Source organism: Conger conger, chromosome 8 (assembly GCF_963514075.1).
Source record: "Conger conger chromosome 8, fConCon1.1, whole genome shotgun sequence".
Classification (NCBI taxonomy): domain Eukaryota; kingdom Metazoa; phylum Chordata; class Actinopteri; order Anguilliformes; family Congridae; genus Conger; species Conger conger.
Window position 1 is genome coordinate 52,998,765 of NC_083767.1, and position 18,343 is coordinate 53,017,107.

The 18,343-nt window shown below is 42.0% G+C and overlaps 1 protein-coding gene across 2 annotated transcripts; it reads left to right on the forward strand.

Annotated features, from left to right (window-relative positions):
• The first annotated feature begins 2,079 nt into the window (after positions 1-2,079).
• igf1 (insulin-like growth factor 1) lies at positions 2,080-18,137 on the forward strand. 2 transcript variants are annotated; one of them, XM_061251585.1, is made up of 5 exons: positions 2,080-2,323; positions 4,422-4,578; positions 13,271-13,452; positions 13,920-13,955; positions 14,499-18,137. In XM_061251585.1, exons 1-5 carry the CDS (start codon positions 2,219-2,221, stop codon positions 14,556-14,558), a joined length of 540 nt encoding a protein of 179 aa, XP_061107569.1. In that variant the 5' UTR covers positions 2,080-2,218; the 3' UTR covers positions 14,559-18,137. The 2 variants fall into 2 exon arrangements, with proteins under 2 accessions (XP_061107569.1, XP_061107570.1); XM_061251586.1 differs by lacking the exon at positions 13,920-13,955.
• Positions 18,138-18,343: the final 206 nt, after the last annotated feature.

Genomic DNA, 18,343 nt, shown 5'->3' on the forward strand with positions numbered 1-18,343 from the left:
ATAAGTGATGTTCTACCCGGTGATTGGATCAGTGTTGATCTCCTATACTGTGGAGCCTATAGTGCACATAAGATTCACATGTCCAAGAAGAATACATTCAAAAGACAGAAGATACACTGTTCTTCTCTAGTTTCAATCCATTCCAGTGGAAATACCCAATCAAACAGTCAGACAAACAGACCAAGCAGCAAGGCAACCGGTAAATTCTTCAAAACGTTTATATGTGATTGTAACAGCACGGGTGTCTCTTGTGACATTTATTTTTGCGTTGTCAATGGCAGTGTAAAACTAATGTAGAACAGACAGAGGGAGCAGCCAGGGGGCACTCTTCACAAGGCACATTTTTAGGCCTTTACACAGCACTCACACCATTCACAAGCTGAGGGGAATTATAATAACACATCAGTCAGTCAGTCAGTCAGAGTCTGGTGGAGTTATTGTCTTCGGGAAATAGGGAGGTAGATGCAGAAATATTCCCTGGAGGATATGTCTGTGGGCCATTTGGTACAGGTCAGCAGCAGGTGCCTCTGGGAAATACTGTGCCTCATCCGTTATGAAAGCATTCTCTCTGAGGTTCTGAGAGTAAAGCTGTTGGTGACCACAGGCACAGAGTTGGGCCCAATCTCTTGATCACTGCCATAGGGCACCAATGAGTCCAGAAGGCCTTGGGACACTGGTGCATGCCTGGATTCATTCAGCTTTGTGATATGAGCATGCATCACTAGAGAACCCTCACAGTTCAGCCTTGACCACTAGCTCACAGTCTTCTTCTGTCACACAGGCAATGACATGGTCTGAAAAGCATAATTTTTATCTTTCGTGCCATGGTTTTGGCAACTTCACGGCAATTATTCCACAATATTGGATGTCCCCACTGTTTAACCGAAGTGACAAGAGTTCAGGCTACAGTCGGCAAGAAGAATTGTTTCTAAGACCATGAATTTAATCACCGTGGATGATTGGAACACTTTTTGCTCTAAAATGTATAACCATCAACAATAATCAACATTTGAATAAAATAATCCAAGTTTTCAGTCTTTAATTGTAAAACAGCTTAATTTCTAAAAACAAATCTCTTTCCAAACCAATATACGGTAACTAGAATTATCAGTTACAACTATCCCCAATCCCTCATGCCAGCTATTTTGGGATGCTGGTTTGAAGCTAGCATGAATTCTGCAAATATTTCACACAGAATCATCAAACTTCACCTGCAAACTCAAAGGGGAATATGGGTCCTAACAATAGTAATCAAATTGCCACATGATCCCTGATTGCTTGATTGTGTTACAAACCCAATGTTACATCCATCCCCGGTCTCCCCTATTTACGACGATTTATACCATATTTGATCGTTCAAGGCAATTTGAACCTTGATATTTCCGCGGAACACAGACCGTGACGTACTCTGAACCGGCTGAGCGGTGGTTGGAGATACGTTCAAGCGTTACAGGCGCTTGTCCAGACAGAAAACATTGGGCAAGCTCTGATGTCACAATGCCAAAACATCATGCAAAACTAACCAACTCAAAGTGATCCAGAGTGTTTGTCTGGACATGCTACACTTTTGTTTTTTACGGTAGCCACAATATGTTGAAACATAGCTTGTTCCTCTAGATGTATTTAAAGCGCGTTTTTTAATAAAGAGACAAGATAATAAAGTGCACAATCGATCTGACTCTTCTGTAGAGCATTCTTGACTATGGGCTAGTGTGCGGGGCATTTTAACGTAGGCTTGGGCTACGGGACATACGCCATACCTAAAGTCTGACTCTTACGCGCACAAGTGCTTCGTGATGACTCCTCCAGCTGCTCTTTCGCACCATTGTAGTTCCAGCTGTATCAGAGAGAATGTTATTCTTCACCTAACAAGTATTTAATATGCAGTGCGGGTGGCACGAGAACTCCACTTAATCTTGAAAGTCTTAACGAGATCAAAATTCAATCCCATCTAAGAAAAAGTGGAATGACGTTATTTGACAATGTGCCCAAAATCCTTAATGAATAACTTAGCGAGAGGAGAAGGCAAATACGGCCCCAGCTGTTTCCTGTTGAAAACGTCAGTGTAATGTGGATAAATGTGAGGGATTTTCTCTCTAAATCCGTCTCCTGTTCGCTAAATCTCACTTCACTGAAACGAGCCTGCGCAATGGAACAAAGTCGGAATATTGAGATGTGACATTGCCTGCACCTCATCCTCTTCCTCGCTGTTTTTTTAATGACTTCAAACATATTCCTCTTTGCTGGGCTTTGGCGCGCTGAGAGACCCACGGGGATGTTTAACGGATACTTCTTTCAGTGGCAACTGTGTGATGTCTTCAAGGTAACTTTATTCTTTTTCGTTCTGAATATTCACATTTTATTCCTCTGTTAGACTTTATCTAATTATTTTGCATTTTGAAAATAAATATTTTGTAACTGTAGGCTATACATACAGCCAGAGTGCTTGCAACATTAACGCATGTATGTGATATGCAGACTGTATTACCATTTAACTTTATTGACATTGATCTTTTTGCTATTTGGCTATCAATATTTAAACTATTTGACTTAATAGATGCGCACTTGCAAGCTTTGTGTGTTGCCTAACTAAATGTTTTTTCAGAAATTACAGGCTGGAAATGTTATGTATTACTCATTTGCCAAGTACAACACATTTTAGATCTAAGAGGAAAAGGCGCGTAAACGTGGATATAGATACAGAAGGGCATGCTTTTTGTGCATAGACGTACCCAGGGTGAATTATAAATACATAATGAAGATTTTATAATAGGTACGTGCATGCTTGTAATGCGTTTAATATGATCAAATGCGTTTGTGTAGACGTAAATGCACAGACAAAATGTATGGCTAGCCTATTAGACAGGTGTTTAGGAACTCAGCGTGCTGCACGTAGCCTATAGGTTTCTGCGCGCCATAGCAGATGCGTTTGTTCGGGTTTTCTCTTTATTATGAACCACTCACGTTATACTACCTGCTTTTCAAGTTCAATTTTAAATTCGCTTGACTCCGCACAAACGAAACAGAAACAATAAACTTCAGAACAAAGGGTGAAAATACTTTTTTTTTTTTTTTTTTAAGTCTGTGCCTCCCCTCGGCGCCCTGCGAAAATAGGGAGTGGGAGTTCCAATATACTCTTTAATACTATTTGTTATGTAAGTTTGGTCGACGGAGCTTCCCATGGGTCGCACTGTCTGGTTTGGTGGCTCTGCAGTTTATCATATCAGGTTGAAGTGAAGTCACCCCCGCCTCAGTACTTTAGAAATGAGCGATTTGGCGCTTTTGTGATAGCTAATAGTGTCGGATTGCTCATTCCTCACACTTTAAGAGAATGGTGGTGATTTGAAATGAATGGTCTATTTCTCATGAAAGCTTTAGTATTAAATACTTAAGTATTAAATGTAATGTCATGTTTCATGCCATCAGTTATTACAGAATCGCTTAGCTTAATCGATACCTTCTGTGTACTTCTGTGGTACATTTCCCTAGTGTACGTGAATTAGAATAGTATTCTTAATGCATGCTGGGCTTTAAACGCTTTAAACGAACTTTAAATTATTCACAAACCGGTGGGCATAATTATCTTTTTTTTAGTAAGCGTGCTGTGTTATAAAATATTCAATGTATTATATCGGCACACTTAAATCACTGATTGGAATAAGTATCTTGGCCTCTGGGCCAGATGTGAGACATTCATTCTCCTTGGAGGAGGCTTGTTTCATCATCACTCAATAGATCTTAATATGATCTCACAGTCAACATTTAAAAACCATGTGTATGCACCAGACAGGCTGTGTGTGTGTGTGTCTGTGTGTTCATGCTTGTGTGTGACCTGTTGGTTTATATGATCTTAGCGACACATAATGTCAGAACTTAAATAATGACTGTCAGCCTCCACGTAATTGTATTTTTTTGTATGTTTAGTAGTCAGACATTATCCATCAATCTCTATTTAGCCACCTGTTTATCTATGTGATGGCTTCAGAACTTCAGTCTGCTGTGTGTGAACACTATGATTACAATAAGATGATGAGAAGGCTAGACTTTAAAGGGCAGACTTCTGCCAATTAGAATGACGTGATGCAGATGAGAGCAAGGATTTAAGGCTGCTGTTACCCTGGCAGAATTCTGCACAATCGAGCCAGTGTACTGTATCTTTCTCCTATTGGTTAGTGCTCTCTCCCTCTATCTCTCTCTCTCCCTCTCTCTCTTTTCACTCTCCATCCCTGTCTCTCTCTTCTCCTGTTGGTTACATTGTTCATGCTTGTATATCTCCTATTGGTTACTGTGTAAATTGTGCTGTATTGGTTTTACTGACCAAGTACCACTCTCTGTCCCTCTCTCTCTCTCTCTCTTGCTCTCTCTCTCTCTCTCTCTTTCTCTCTCTCTCCCTCTCTCTCTCTCTCTCTCATTGGTTGCAGTGTAAAATGTGCTGTATCTCCTGCACGCACACCCTCTCTCTGGTGCTGTGCGTTCTGACCCTCACCCCGGTGGTGACAGCAGGCGCTGAGACGCTTTGTGGGGCTGAGCTGGTGGACACCCTGCAGTTTGTGTGTGGAGACAGAGGCTTTTATTTCAGTAAGTGCACTTTTTATTTATTCATAAAGAACTGCTGCTTCCCCCCCGTGCTAATGGACTCTTCATAAATAAAAAAACAGATGTTTCTCCTTGCCCTTATTTCATCTGACTTTCTGTCCTCTTCCTTTCTCCGGATCCAGTCTGGCTAACAGACGAGAGTGAGGGCACCGCTCTGATCCTCTTGTTATTTCCCCCCTGAGTGTGATAGTGTTATTGTGTGATTCACTGTAGGCTGATACATGGCTATTCTGCAGGGGAAATCTGAAGGCAGTGTTATATTATTGGGTGCTGAGAGGTAAATTAAGTGTAGATTGATATTTAACAAGCTAGATGTATATTACGTCTATGGTAAGTAGCTGCTCTCTCCTTAGGGGCAGCACTTTTAAGTGGAAGCTGGCAGTAAAAAGGAGTAAAACTGCGAGCACAGAAATGAGCTGTTTTCCAGCGGAATGGGAAAGCTTCCCAAAGAAAACGTTTGGTGTGGACTTAAACACCGCATTTTCCACTAAAAGCCCAGATTCCAGGTTCATCCTTCTACTCAGTGGCTATCACTAGTTACACTTTGGCCCTTTGCAGTGGTTTTCACAGATGCTGTCCTCTACAATACCATAGTCCCTGCAGGGTACTGTTTATGGGCTAACTGGACATGTATCAAAGCCAGGGAAATTCACATTATCGGCCTCCAGCTACTATTAAATGAACTCCTGCATGCCCACCCCCCACCCCTCAATATCCCCATGCCACCTGCATTCACATTGATTTTGGAGGTCTTTCAAATGAAAACTGCACAGAAGAACTTTTTTTTTTTGCTTGCTTGAAAACTGAGCCCGCCAAGATTGGTTGGCTCATTCATGCTGACGCGTGTAACATTGTGGACAGCGGGGTGCACTTTACCGCTCTAATCCACTTGTGCCATTGTAATGCCGTGAGCTTCCCGTCCTCTATCCGCTCTCACGCGGCAGGCCTTTCAGGGCAGTGGAGTGTGTGCAGAACATCCTCCTCCTCTTGCTGTATCTGCACACTCTCAGCTCCGCCTGTCTCAGAGAGCGCTGCTCCCCTGCCCGAGTGGGCGATAGACAGCGTCAGCTGGTCTGGCTGCTAGCAGATGCTGCACTGGCAGACCGGCTCGCCACTTCTTCCTCAACCTCCAAAGTCCGTGAGGCTGGGACACCCGCCAAACCCAGGAGCCGCTCGATTGGCACAGCCCGGAGGTGACCACCTTTGTGTAAAAGGGTGATTGAGGGTCATCTCATGGCTCACTCACAGCCATAGACAGGGATGTCCAGTGCAACCTCCTGTAGGGAAAGGCCTATTGATGCTGCCAGGACTACTTAAAAAAAACAAAAAAACAACGGCAATACCAAAAAAAGGTACAGGGGTAGCATCAAGACAAGGATCAAGAGTTTTGTGTCTACCGGCTGTGACCAGCATCAGATTGGCATGTACAGGAACAGAGAAGGACTGATCACTGGTCTGGCGATCTGCTGGTTCCAAAGCGAATGTGCAGCACATAATTGGGAGGGTAGTGTCATGTTCTGTGCCTCTGCAGAACTGTGGAATGCTGTAGTGGAGCACAAGCCACAGTTAAGTAAGCCGCTCAAATATTTCAGAACTGTATATGTCACCACCACTACAGATACATGAGAAATTACCTTCTGGAACCAATATATAATTGGAACAAAGTGTAGGCTGAGAAAAGGTGCCAATCATAGTCAGTTTTTCCAATTTTCTAGCATGATTTTTTTTGTATTCATGCAAATGGAACTGTGTTGCAGCAATAACTTATCCATGGTGGCTGGACTAAAGAGAGTATCTTAAGTAGAGGACACTCAAAGGAATGAGATAGTGGGTTCAAGCTCAAATCAAAAACCAAGTGGCCAATGAATCCATGAAAACCTCCACTCTGCTGAAGCAAAATGTCCCTGTCCCTGTCCCCAGGAACTGTTTCGGTGTTCAGTTCATATTCTGTGACAATTCAGTGGCAACAATTTTTAATTCCCTGCATTGATATTGTACATGGCTTCCATCTCTGCTCGGGTGGTTATTTAACTCACAGAGAGCTCGATTTAGCTTTCATTTAAGTCTCCTGGATACTGTAATTGTAAAGAGTTAAACAGCAATGGACTGGTGCCAAGGAGAGATGACAGTACTGAACAAATTCATGTAACCGGCAGTCTAAACAGGAATGTCCCCTCTAGATTGTTAAGCCTTTGTCATCCAGTGCCCTGCACATAGCCCTCATAGCTCTGTGAACTAATCTGGAGGAATACTGTCTTCACGTCTACTTACATGCACACAAAAACATGGTCTCATTCAAGAACTAGGGAGAAATTTCAACGTTCACTCTCGACATTACGGTTAGAAGCTCTGCTGCCCTGTGCCCGGGTACCTCAGAACCAATTCCACTGAACTTCAGCCCAAAGGGATTATTCTCTTCAGAGAGTGGAAATGCATCCTGATTACGAGATACAAAATGGCTTGAGTGGTTTGAGATGCAATGGCACTTGGCCTCAAAGGCGCTGTAATGCTGGGTTGTAAATTATGTTCTCTCTGCAGGTTTTCAGAAACTGACGCACCGTTTCTTGAGATCCATTACTCATGAACTAAGTGGTAAATGTTAAACAATGCCAAAAACTATTCTTGAGAGAGTTATTTCTTTCAACACACCAGAGGAAAGGTGGTCCAAAGAGACCCGAAAACATTAAAATGAAGAATGAAGCAGGAAATAAAGTAGGAATAGTCAGCAATAAATGAAAAAAGTGCTGAAACAGCTGGAGACAACTAGAAAGAGGACGGTGTGTAAACAGAACGCCAGTTGGCACACAGGTGAGTCTCTTCCCCAGAGGAAAGAGGATAGATGAGTTTCAAGCCTCAGCATCAGGAAATTGTGGGATTAAGCAAAGACTGGTAGCATCTCTCCTCTTGGGTTTTAATAGTGGTCTCAGACTCGGCTCAAAGCAGGTGTTCGGTCATATGCTCCTCCTTCAGATACCTTGCAATAAAAAAGGTGGTGAAGACACATTCTAGTTAAGACAAAGCACCCGGACCATCAATTGGCACACAGTATTAGGTGCCTGACAACCTCTTTAAGTGATAATTAGATTACAAGGGAGAGAGCAGGGGCTCTTCCAATTCTTGTCCGTTCTGAGTACAGACTGAGCCAAATAGCTCAGACATCTCATGAAATAATTTTCTATGTCATTATCCAATTATTACTGGGAGTTGACAGCAGAGGGATACAATTGGCTCAATCCTCCTCGGGTATGGTTGGCTGAAATTGTCCAGAGGCTCTCAAAATACTGCTGAATTAGCACCTCTTACTAACACTCCAGGTGCCCGCAGGTTGCTATTTATCTTTGGTGAGAGATGCAGTTCCGAGCACCAGAGCTGTTGGCATGAAAGAACCGGACATGCTTTAAGCCAATACTTCTTGCGCAGGTGTGAGAGATGTAGTGGTGAGTGGAGAAGGACATGGCGAATTGCCAATTCCAACTCCTGGTGAAAAAGGGGAGAAATTCCCCACTTCAACGGACATAAAATTGGGGGCCAACAAAGGTTGGATTTCAATTGCATAACAAATGAAGACAAATCAGTGTGTAAAATGAGAAGGAAATTTAGTTTGGCTATAAAGCTTTGTGGTACCAGCAATAAAGAGGTAGTTTCCAGGTTCATTGCAGCGTTTTACAGTCCCCCTCCTGCCGTAAATCGCCTGGACTCTCTGCAGGCAGTGGCCTGCAACCGCTCCAAGAATCCACTCATTTTATTAACCAGCAGCAGCCTGTAAAAGCCATATGCTTGCTGTGGCACTCTGGTGGGGAATCGGGTCCTTTTTCCACTGCAGCTTGTGTGAGGAATGTGCTGCTACAAATACCGTTCAGCACAGAGCTGCAGAGATGCCGGATGGACCAGCATCCTGCCTCCTGCACGCAGCTCTCTTTGACAAAAAACATTCAGTAAAGCTGCACATTTCTAATGAGAATAGTGTTAACAAAGGTGAAATTGAAGGTGTCAGCAAATGGCAAAGGAGGTTTTAGTCAGATGGATTTCAATGGCGGTTATTTGTTACCGGTTTTTCAAGTTGCCATGTCTGAGAATGTATCCCATATGTTCGGTGGGTGGGCAGATTTAAGAAAGATGCAGGCTACAGACATCTACAGACATCATCTATAATCTACAGACATCATCCATGACCCTCCACAGCTCTCGTGATAACATTTTCCCACTCACTAGAGGGGACCTAATGTTAGCTCCACCTCCTCACAGAGTAAACTCTGTTATCTCCGTCTGGAAGATCACTTTGGTATAGAGACCCTTCTCTACCATAGATTCATGACTATTTCTGTTTTTGCTGTAAATAACTTTAGGAGGTGATAAGGATTCCCTGGCTAATTCATGTAATTTATTAAATTTTCTCTCCAGGTGGGATCTCAATATAACGTGACCTTATAAACACAGCGATTACAATGACCATTACTCAGAGGATCTGATTTCTTTTACTGGCCAGACTGTAGAGGTAAAATTATATAATGTATACTCCAGAACTGTTATCCTCCATTATACAATGGCATTCTTTGGAGGGCAGGCCTTGGTGGAGTAGTTCAAATAAAATAAAAAGGCACATGATCCAACCTGCCCCAAATGCATGTGACAATGAAAGATGGGTACATGCAACCAAATTTCTATCTGTGCAGAATGTGTGATACAAACAAAAGAGAAGTATCCTAATCTGCATAGAATCCTTAGGACTAAAGACTCGAGCAAAAGCTTGCACCCACTGTGGATTTTGGCACTGGGCATGGCATAGCGGGTGGCGGCTTGAAAGGTTATATTCTGTGTTTGTTTACAAAGGCTGTGGGACACGGCCCTTTGTTTACAGGGATTAGAGGCAGTAATCCTTCTAATGGCGGTGCTTTAAAGCCTTCTCCAGCTGATTATGCTCCCCACTCCAGCTGTTTGTGTTGCAGGTTTACACGTTATTTGAAGGAAAGCAGAGGATGACAATTTGTGGGGCTTTATTTTGAACAGGAATGGAAAATGGGCCAGAAAAGCATAGGCCAGAAACCTGCCCACGCAGCAGAAATATGGCTCCCACAACTTGTCTCGTTGCATAGTCACACACTAGGGCTGGAGACAGTTCCTCTCCCTCATGAAACCCCATTGTTCAGAGGCTGATAATGGTCAAACCAGCTGACCTGTCAGAATTATGTACAGCTTCAATCCAGCAGGCCTAAACCACTAGGTTAGAGACCTGGAAGCAGTAATGGAAAACCTATAAAAACAGTTTGATGGCTCTGTATTGGTTGTGTGTGTCACACTTGTAGTTAAGTTGTGTGTTTGCCTGTGGACACACAGGTGATGGCTACATTGGTTGAGGCTGGGCATATATGAATGGACTGAATTTTGTGACATGTGGGTGCTGCTGTTGTACACTTGCATAGCTTGCACAGAGTGTTTATTTAGACTGGCTGGGTAGAGCCCCTCATCCATTTTCTACTACTCCATTCACAAAGCCTGTAGTGTCACACTGCCCTCTTTTGTGTGGATGGTTTGGACGTGAATTCTCTTTTGGTTTGTGGTTTTGAATGATGAAGTTTAGTCTGTTGCACAAAGGGAAACCATATCTTTTGTGTCACTGTGAGGCTGTAGACAGTTTAGATGGGGTGGGTTAAGGTGGTGGTGGTGTTTCTGACGCAGTTCATGCATTGTGGTTTTGGAAGTATGTAGAAATCCACCAGGTCTGATCGCATATGCCTTAATTTCATGTGGAGATAACATTTGCAGGTAATGTGTGGTTTTTTGTTTAATTCTGCCACACAGACACAAAAAATGGCACACTGTAGAATCCTGGAACAGAATCATTTGTGAAAATGTTATATGTTAATGGAGTAAAGACAGTAGAGGAGTAATAATGTTATATGTTAGTTTAAGTATGTTCAGAGAAATGTAGGCCCTGTAATATTATGGTAATACTGTGAAGAATCAACTGGGGAACTGAGTGCTGTGTCAGTGCATATTTGCTCAGCCGGAAGGTCTTTAAGTTTGTCTTGGGGTTTTTGTTTTGCATTCAGGAGAGGCTAGCAGGCTATCAGGTGGCTGAAGTGCTCATTCTCATTGTGGTGACGCACCCCAGTCTGGAATCAAACCCTCAGGTTGTCTGGGCACCAGCAGTTTGCCTGCGCCAGATGCTCGTGAAGTTTAGTCCTCCAGCAGAACGACTGCACAGCTCAGCTGGCAAACTGCAGAGTGAAAAGAGGCACCAGCTGGCAGCAGACGCTTCAGAGGATGTACGTTATCCTGCTTCCCAAATTGACAGAGGACATTGCAACACTGATAACAGGCCTATAATTTGACATTCTGAATCACAAATACAAGGTAAAACAGGGTATGAGAATTTGGTGAAAGGTAGATGATTATAATATCAAAAGCCACAAAAATATCTGCTCTCTCTTTCATTGTATGTCACACCCCCTTACCTCCAAAATGCACATTGCAGCAACAGCTCTTGCTCCTTCACCTCCTCATTGCAGCAACATGCAATAAATCCCTGCCAGGGTTCATAGTCTTTGGACTAATCTGTTCCACAGTTAGGGCCCCTCTTCGTCCTGAATAGTGTTGTCAGGACAAGGTGAGCAGAGAGCAGAAGTTAATGCACTTTGTCAGCGCTGGCAGCATTTTGAGCCAAGAGCTATTAACTCTGAAAGGCAAAGGCATTTCCTCCTTGTAAATGCCATATTAAATTATTATTTCATTTGGTAACAGGGAAAAGCCTATTGGAGCTATATTGCTCATTTTCAGAAGTGTGCTGAGCGAGAGGGGAATTGTAAATGAAGAGTGAGATATTTCAGAAAAGGCATTAAATGGAGTAGTCAATTGGATGGAGTCAGATCTTCCAGAAAACCTTTGCCACAAAACTGAAAGACCCATGACTCCCTCTGTCACAAGTGCTGATCTTGTCTGGCCCAATGGGCAGCTGCAGTGAGAGTAGCAGGAAAAGCTCCATATCGTTATAGAGGTCGTAAGTCTGAGTGGCATACCCCTGCTCTCATTCAAATCTCACTTACCCAATCATACCTTCATATCTTCAAATTCTTGCTCAAATCTTCTTCACCAGCAGTTTCTTGCTGAGTAAAAACATCTGTGGCACACTCGCGTTTTTTCTGGACTAGTGTGGCATCCCTCAAAAAAAATGCTTTCTGCCTATATTTTCAATCAACTGCCATTTTCAATCAATTGCTATGGTACCATCATTTGGTCAGTGTATGCACTTGACACAGTCCTCCATAAACCTACCAAGTTTGGTGAGTTTTTATGCCATTCCTGCTAGTCTTCTTTATTCAAGGTTGCAGAAGGAAGAAACATTTTAAGGGCATAAAAGAAAAACCTGTCTCTTCCATTGTTTAGTTTAACTGTTGGAACTTCTTTGCTTTGGATGATCTGAGATTGTCAGGGGGCTGTAATTAGTTAGCACTTCAAATACATGTAGAGTATATGTTTAGGTATTGGGACCATTCTCTGCCTTAAAACGATCTTAAAATCACTTCTCAATCTACATGCAACTCCATACAGGGATTAAAGGACAGGAGTAATATTGGTTTTCTTTTTGGCTTTTGTCAGTTTTCTGGCTGCATTTTGTTGCAGCTGTCCAATGCTTGACTGAACCTTTCAGCATCAGTCTGTGTAAGATATCAGAGCCAGTTTGGTTATGTTTTTAACATGGGTCTGAATGTGTATTACCCCTGAATTCCATACATGTGCTGTATTGTCAGAAACCAATGCTGCTTGGCCTATTTCTGACACAATTTCTGTAGTGTAGAAAAAGGTCAGTGGGTCATGGGCAAGGACATTAGACATGCATATCAGAGGGTGAGCTGCACCACTGTCTGCACAGTACAATAAGGGTCCTTAGGCAACTGGCAAAGTGCAAAAATCCCCTGTACATTTTATACCATGTCTATGAGGCTGTCATTGTCTTCACTTTTAAATACGGTACATACCTGTGGCTGCAATTTGTGTTTAAGGCAGTACAATCACAAGAACAAAAGGGTTTCATTCTCCATGTTCAGTTAGGAACTGTATGAGGAAGACTACCAGTAGTTGTTCCCAAGACATTACATTACAACTGCTACTGTGGACTGTGATTTGATACCAAATTTGATACCAGATATCACAAAAACTATTTTTTGTTTTAGCAGAATTCAGTAAAAAAGTTTTAGATGGAAAGTCTGATCCATTCTGCCAGCTGATGATACCTCATTTCCATCTTAGAGTTTACTGCCAGGGTCCAGGTCTGACAGCACTACACCAGCCCTTGTTCTGTGTGTGACAGAAGAACAAAGTGATCTGTGTAGAGCGGAAATTCTACCTGTATGCAACGTAGAGTGTGGCAGTACAATTTGATCTTCTCTAGGACATTGTGGTCTTTGTCCATCTCCCTCTCTCTGCCAAGGAAACCCACACTTTCTTCCTTTATTTTTCTTTCCTTCCCTTCCTCTCCCTGCCAGGTAAATCAACCCTGTATCCTTATTTCTGTCTCCCAGGTAAGTTTAGCCTCTCTTTTGCTCTCTCACTTGTAGGTAACCTCTCTCTCTTCCTCTTTCCTCGGTAAACTCTCTAATTCTCTATTCCAAGATAATCCCACCGATGCTTTCTCTCTCAATCCCGGGTAAACCCTCTCTCACCTTGCCTTCCTCAGGTAAACCGACAGGCTATGGATCCAGCTCCAGACGCTCACACAATCGAGGCATAGTGGACGAGTGCTGCTTCCAGAGCTGTGAGCTACGGAGGCTGGAGATGTACTGCGCGCCGGTGAAACCGGGCAAGGCCGCCCGCTCCGTCAGGGCACAGCGCCACACGGACATACCAAAAACCCAGAAGGTAAGCGCCATCCTGTACCACACAAAACACTGACGGGAGGAGGACGCCTGGCTGCGCTTGATACCAATACAGGTGGAAGAGTGATTGTGACTACAGGGTTTTAGACACTTACAGGGGGCCAGATGATCTCACTCCAAAATAGCTGTCGGATTAATAGATCTGAACATTATTGGTCAATTTACCCATCGGTGTCAAGTACCCACCCTCCACGAATCTTTTTTATTATTTTACATACAGATAAAATAAGATCACTTGAGAAGATTTATATTGTCTCTGAAACCTGCACCTTGGTTTTTGAGTCATGGATTGATATTACATGATCAGTAACATTTGCTATATGTCATTTTTCTTAAACTCTGCTTCTGGCCATGTACCCCATGCTTAATAAAACATATGACTCCCCCTCTCCCCTCAAGGGTCCCAACTATTTGACTTAGCCACTATTGCTTTTTTACTCTATTTCACAGAAGCAAATGTCCGGTAATAGTCACCCATCCTGTAAGGTATGTTTTCCTCTTGCTGGAGATTTGATGCTGCATGCCTGCGCTGGTGCTCCTAGTGCCAGCTTACGTGTGAAGCATGCCTGCATATTCCGTTCTAACTCTGCACTGTATGTGTTAAAACCTTCTTATGGAAACAACATTGAGCCTGAGCAGTTGGATTTGCTATGATGCATTGGTAATTCACTTGTTATTCACTCGATTGCGGTTGGCATACTGTGTCACCAGTTGTTCCTTTGACAGGCCTGTGGACTGCAGGTGCACTCCCTCTAGGTGCACACAGTTTCTAGGACTTGCATGCCAGATGCCATTCTGGCTCTGTTTCTAGAATTCTGCGTTTCACTGAATTCATTCTCTGGCCCTGTTTCCAATGCTTCCTTTACCTCCACTCATTTGCAAGTTGGCTGTTCTGTGCATCTTAAATCCTCATTCATTCACGCACAGCCTTTGTGTCCAATACTTACAGTATAACATTTAATCATGTCCTCGCTGCACAATTAAAATCCTGCATACCTCTGTACCAAGACTTTTCCTGCTCTGTTTCAGGAGGTGCATCAGAAGAACTCCAGTCGAGGGAACACGGGGGGCAGAAATTATCGGATGTAGAACTAAGCCAAGAGTGACGGATAGAACGAATAACATGCTGGGGGAAGCAAAAAGGACAGATTGATGGTGGAAGACGGGAGGCATGTTTTGTTTTAAGTGGGAGGTAGAAGGGGCTTGTGTCAGCCCCAGGTGGGCTGTCAAAGCAAAAACTAGACCTAGGGGTAAATCAAAATGTAGAGGGAGAGATTAATTTAAACAATTCTTCATATAAACTGGGAGAAAGTAAGATGAGAGTTAAGGCCAAACAATACACTGAGCCAGTGTAACTGCAAAGATTGGCAAAACAAACAGTTCCATGGCATTATACTGTTGTAGAATGTGTGCACCAGGAGGACAAGGGATCAGAAGGTTTTGGACTTTCTTGTGCCCAAGACAAACCAGCTCCTGGCACACCTCTTAAAGACCTCAAACCTATACCAGGGTAAACCTGAATTTGATCAATCTGCATAATATTGCCATTGAACAAGTCTACACCTGCACCAGATGGTTCACATTCAGTGTTTATAAACTTTGATTAACCATGTGAAACACCCAATACCCCAGCAAAAATGCAATTATTCACAATACAAATACTCAATGAACATATTCACAGGCTTACAACAAGGATACTGTTTGGATAATCATTAAATGTGGAAACAGTTTGGAGTTTAAATAAGGGTCTCCCCATACTTCTGTGACAATAATACATTTACTATGGCATAACAGTAATGTGGTAAGTATGTTGTGTCCACAAGGCAGTTCCAAAGAGAGGCCAGAAAGGCTTTCTATCTTCAATGTGTTTCAGAAAGCCAGACTTGGTGTCCACTCTCCGGGAGATTTCATCAGGCCAGACTTGAAGGCAGATGTCTGCATCTTAGTGCAAATTAGATTGCAATTGCAACTGGAAGGGTTATGAAAATAGACACCTAAAAATTAGTCATAGCCCCAAATGCTTGGGCCATCTAGAAAGTGAAGTTGCAGTTGGTGAGATATGGTCCGCAAAGAATCCTGTGATATGATTGGTGCTCCCAACATTTAGATAAGTTCCTCATTTCACTCCTCCCCGTGACTTGACCTCCTCTTGTGCTCCAGTTCTGATCCCCACATTTGGCACTAGCATTGCTAGATTGTACATATGGAGATTTCATAAGAAGTATACTACTTCAAAGGTGTGCTAACATAATTATATTCCAATATTGCAATGCCTTTTCTAAAAAAAAAAAGAAATAAATTGGTTAAATCTCAAACCATGAGATTGAAAAAAAGTTAAATCTCATGCCATGATCTAGGGCTGTGTATTAAAATGGTATTACATGAATGAGATTTTGCACAGTAAAATGTAGTTTTACTCCCCATTTTATGAGTGAGAATGTATACTAGCTACGTAGGTGGTTAGCTAGCTGGTGTAATCCGGCCAAGCAACAAGGTTAGTCTCATAGCACCAAACAAATGTAGACTGCAATGGAGTGGAGGTCGTTGGTTTCCTACCAAGTTATTGTTGGACACACACATACTGTTGGTGTGATGTGTTATAATGTTGAGCCTTTAGGTTTGCTGCTAGCTACAAACAATAATACTGTAAATTATGCTTTTTAAAACCTCCAATTGGGGCCATACTCATACGAGACTGTACAAGACTATTGGCTTATTAGCAAAGAACTTCCTCAAATGTTTGGACAGACCTATCTTTCGTCAGAGTATCAAGTTGGTCTGGCCCATAGTACAAGTAAGGAACCTGACAAATGACAATACCCAGAGGCAGAAATTATATGATTGATTGCACTTTTTCATTGAGTGAAGGCAAAGGATTGATTTGCATTCTTATATTCTGCAAGTATATGGAGGATCCTTTATTTTCTAGATAACAGATGCTTTTGAACATAAATAGCAACAGCAACCAAACCAAAGTACTCTCACACGCATAAACTATACATAACACAAGGTTCTTGTCTCACATGCAAAAGCATGCATATTCACACCGTATTGCAACTCAGAACACAATTTTGTGCACAATCGGACACTCACCATAGCGCAAAACAAAACTAATAGTGGGCAAGTTTCATGCAGCAGCTCGAAAAGCCCTCTTTGAGAACAACCTGATCTGGCTCACTTCCCAAGTATTTCCAAGTGTTGCAGCAGTTTGCACAATCTGTCACACACTAAAAGTGTGCAATGTCACAATAACCTAAGATTATATCACATCCCATCACACTGCCTCCTCTGTGCCTGTGTATATTCCACCAATACTACCACTTAAATTATTTTATGCATTGTTCTACTGTCATTGTACATGATGGTGTCATATAGCAAAACTGTATTAAGAAATTTTATCCACTGTATAATGGTGCTATTTTGTAGTGTGTTATCTGCAAGGGTTGGCTAAAGCAGTGAAAGAAATGAAGGTGGAGCTGGGGGTCGGAGCTCTTTCCTTTTGCACAGCCGTGTGGCCACGATTTTTAAGTTTTTTATTATTATTATTTGTAAGCTATTTCAATCAGTTAGTTGTGTAAGTGAGCAAATGTATTTCTGTGAAATCTGTGAATGCATGGAAAAACATATCTGATATGATCCCAAGAAGGCTAATTGCCTTTTTTCTACTGTTTGTAAATTATTATTATTGTTATTATTATTATTATTTTATTATTATTATTATTATTATTATTCATAATTGACCCCTATGCCAAATGACTTGACAAAAAGTACTGTGAACTGTAATCTTAAATTGTTACCAAGATCATAGTCATAGTAAACTTTTGTCTGTCCTGTAACTCATGTACTGCAAGAATCGGTAATGTTGACTTTAGAAAATATATGTACAACATGCAACAAGCGTAATATGCACTGGAACGTCTCATTGTCATGAGAGATACGGCCAGCAGGACAGCAATGAATGGTCCTCCTTGACAATGATTTGTTTCTTAGGGCAGCCTGATCTGAGGTATGTTTTTCCTGAAGTAACAGAACAGCTGATTTACGTGGTACTAAATGCAGCTCACACATATTCAGTTTGTTGTGTCGGGTGTTGGTTTCAGACACTGGGAGCCAGTGGAGCTTGGCCTGCCAGTCTGTTTTGTCTCTGTTTAGTTTGTAGTATGCTTCAGGTGATATCTGATGCTTGTCAAGTCTGGTACAACAAGCTCCATTTGTTCCTGTCAGAAACACGTTACTCCACACAAAGCTGAGCAATGCAGGTGTTGTCTGTTGCATAGCCAATTAAAAATAAAATCTGAGGAAACTTTTTAAAAGTCGCTGTAAGCAGAATTATAGGGTTGAATCAACCGGATTTCTGCAGGAATTATTGCATTGTTTATTTGTTTATTTGAAAAAAAAAGAAGAAGGGTAAATTCAAAAACATTTCCACAGCATAAAATAAAATGGTTCTTGATTTTAAGGAAATGCAAAAGTGAGAGTTTTGTCTTAATCAAGCCCTATGTTAAGAAAAGTGTCTCAAAAGGAATTTTAAAACTGTCTATAAAAGGACAGATGATTGTTTGATTAAAGCGCTTATTATTATTGGTGCTCCATTATATTCTGTAGAAAATGTTTAAATACTGACAGATTGTTCACAATTCCTGCTGAATAAACCACTTGTCAATATTCCTCATTTGTCTGGAGAATTATTTCAAATACAAGTACAGTATGTGCACACAGACACACACACACACACACACACACACACACACACACACACACTTAAATGGTATATGCAGTATACTGTATACAGTGCAGTGCAGCATGAAAGCTTTTTTTTGTTATTGCTTTGGCTCTGTACTTCAGCATGTTGGATTGGAAATGAAACAATGAAT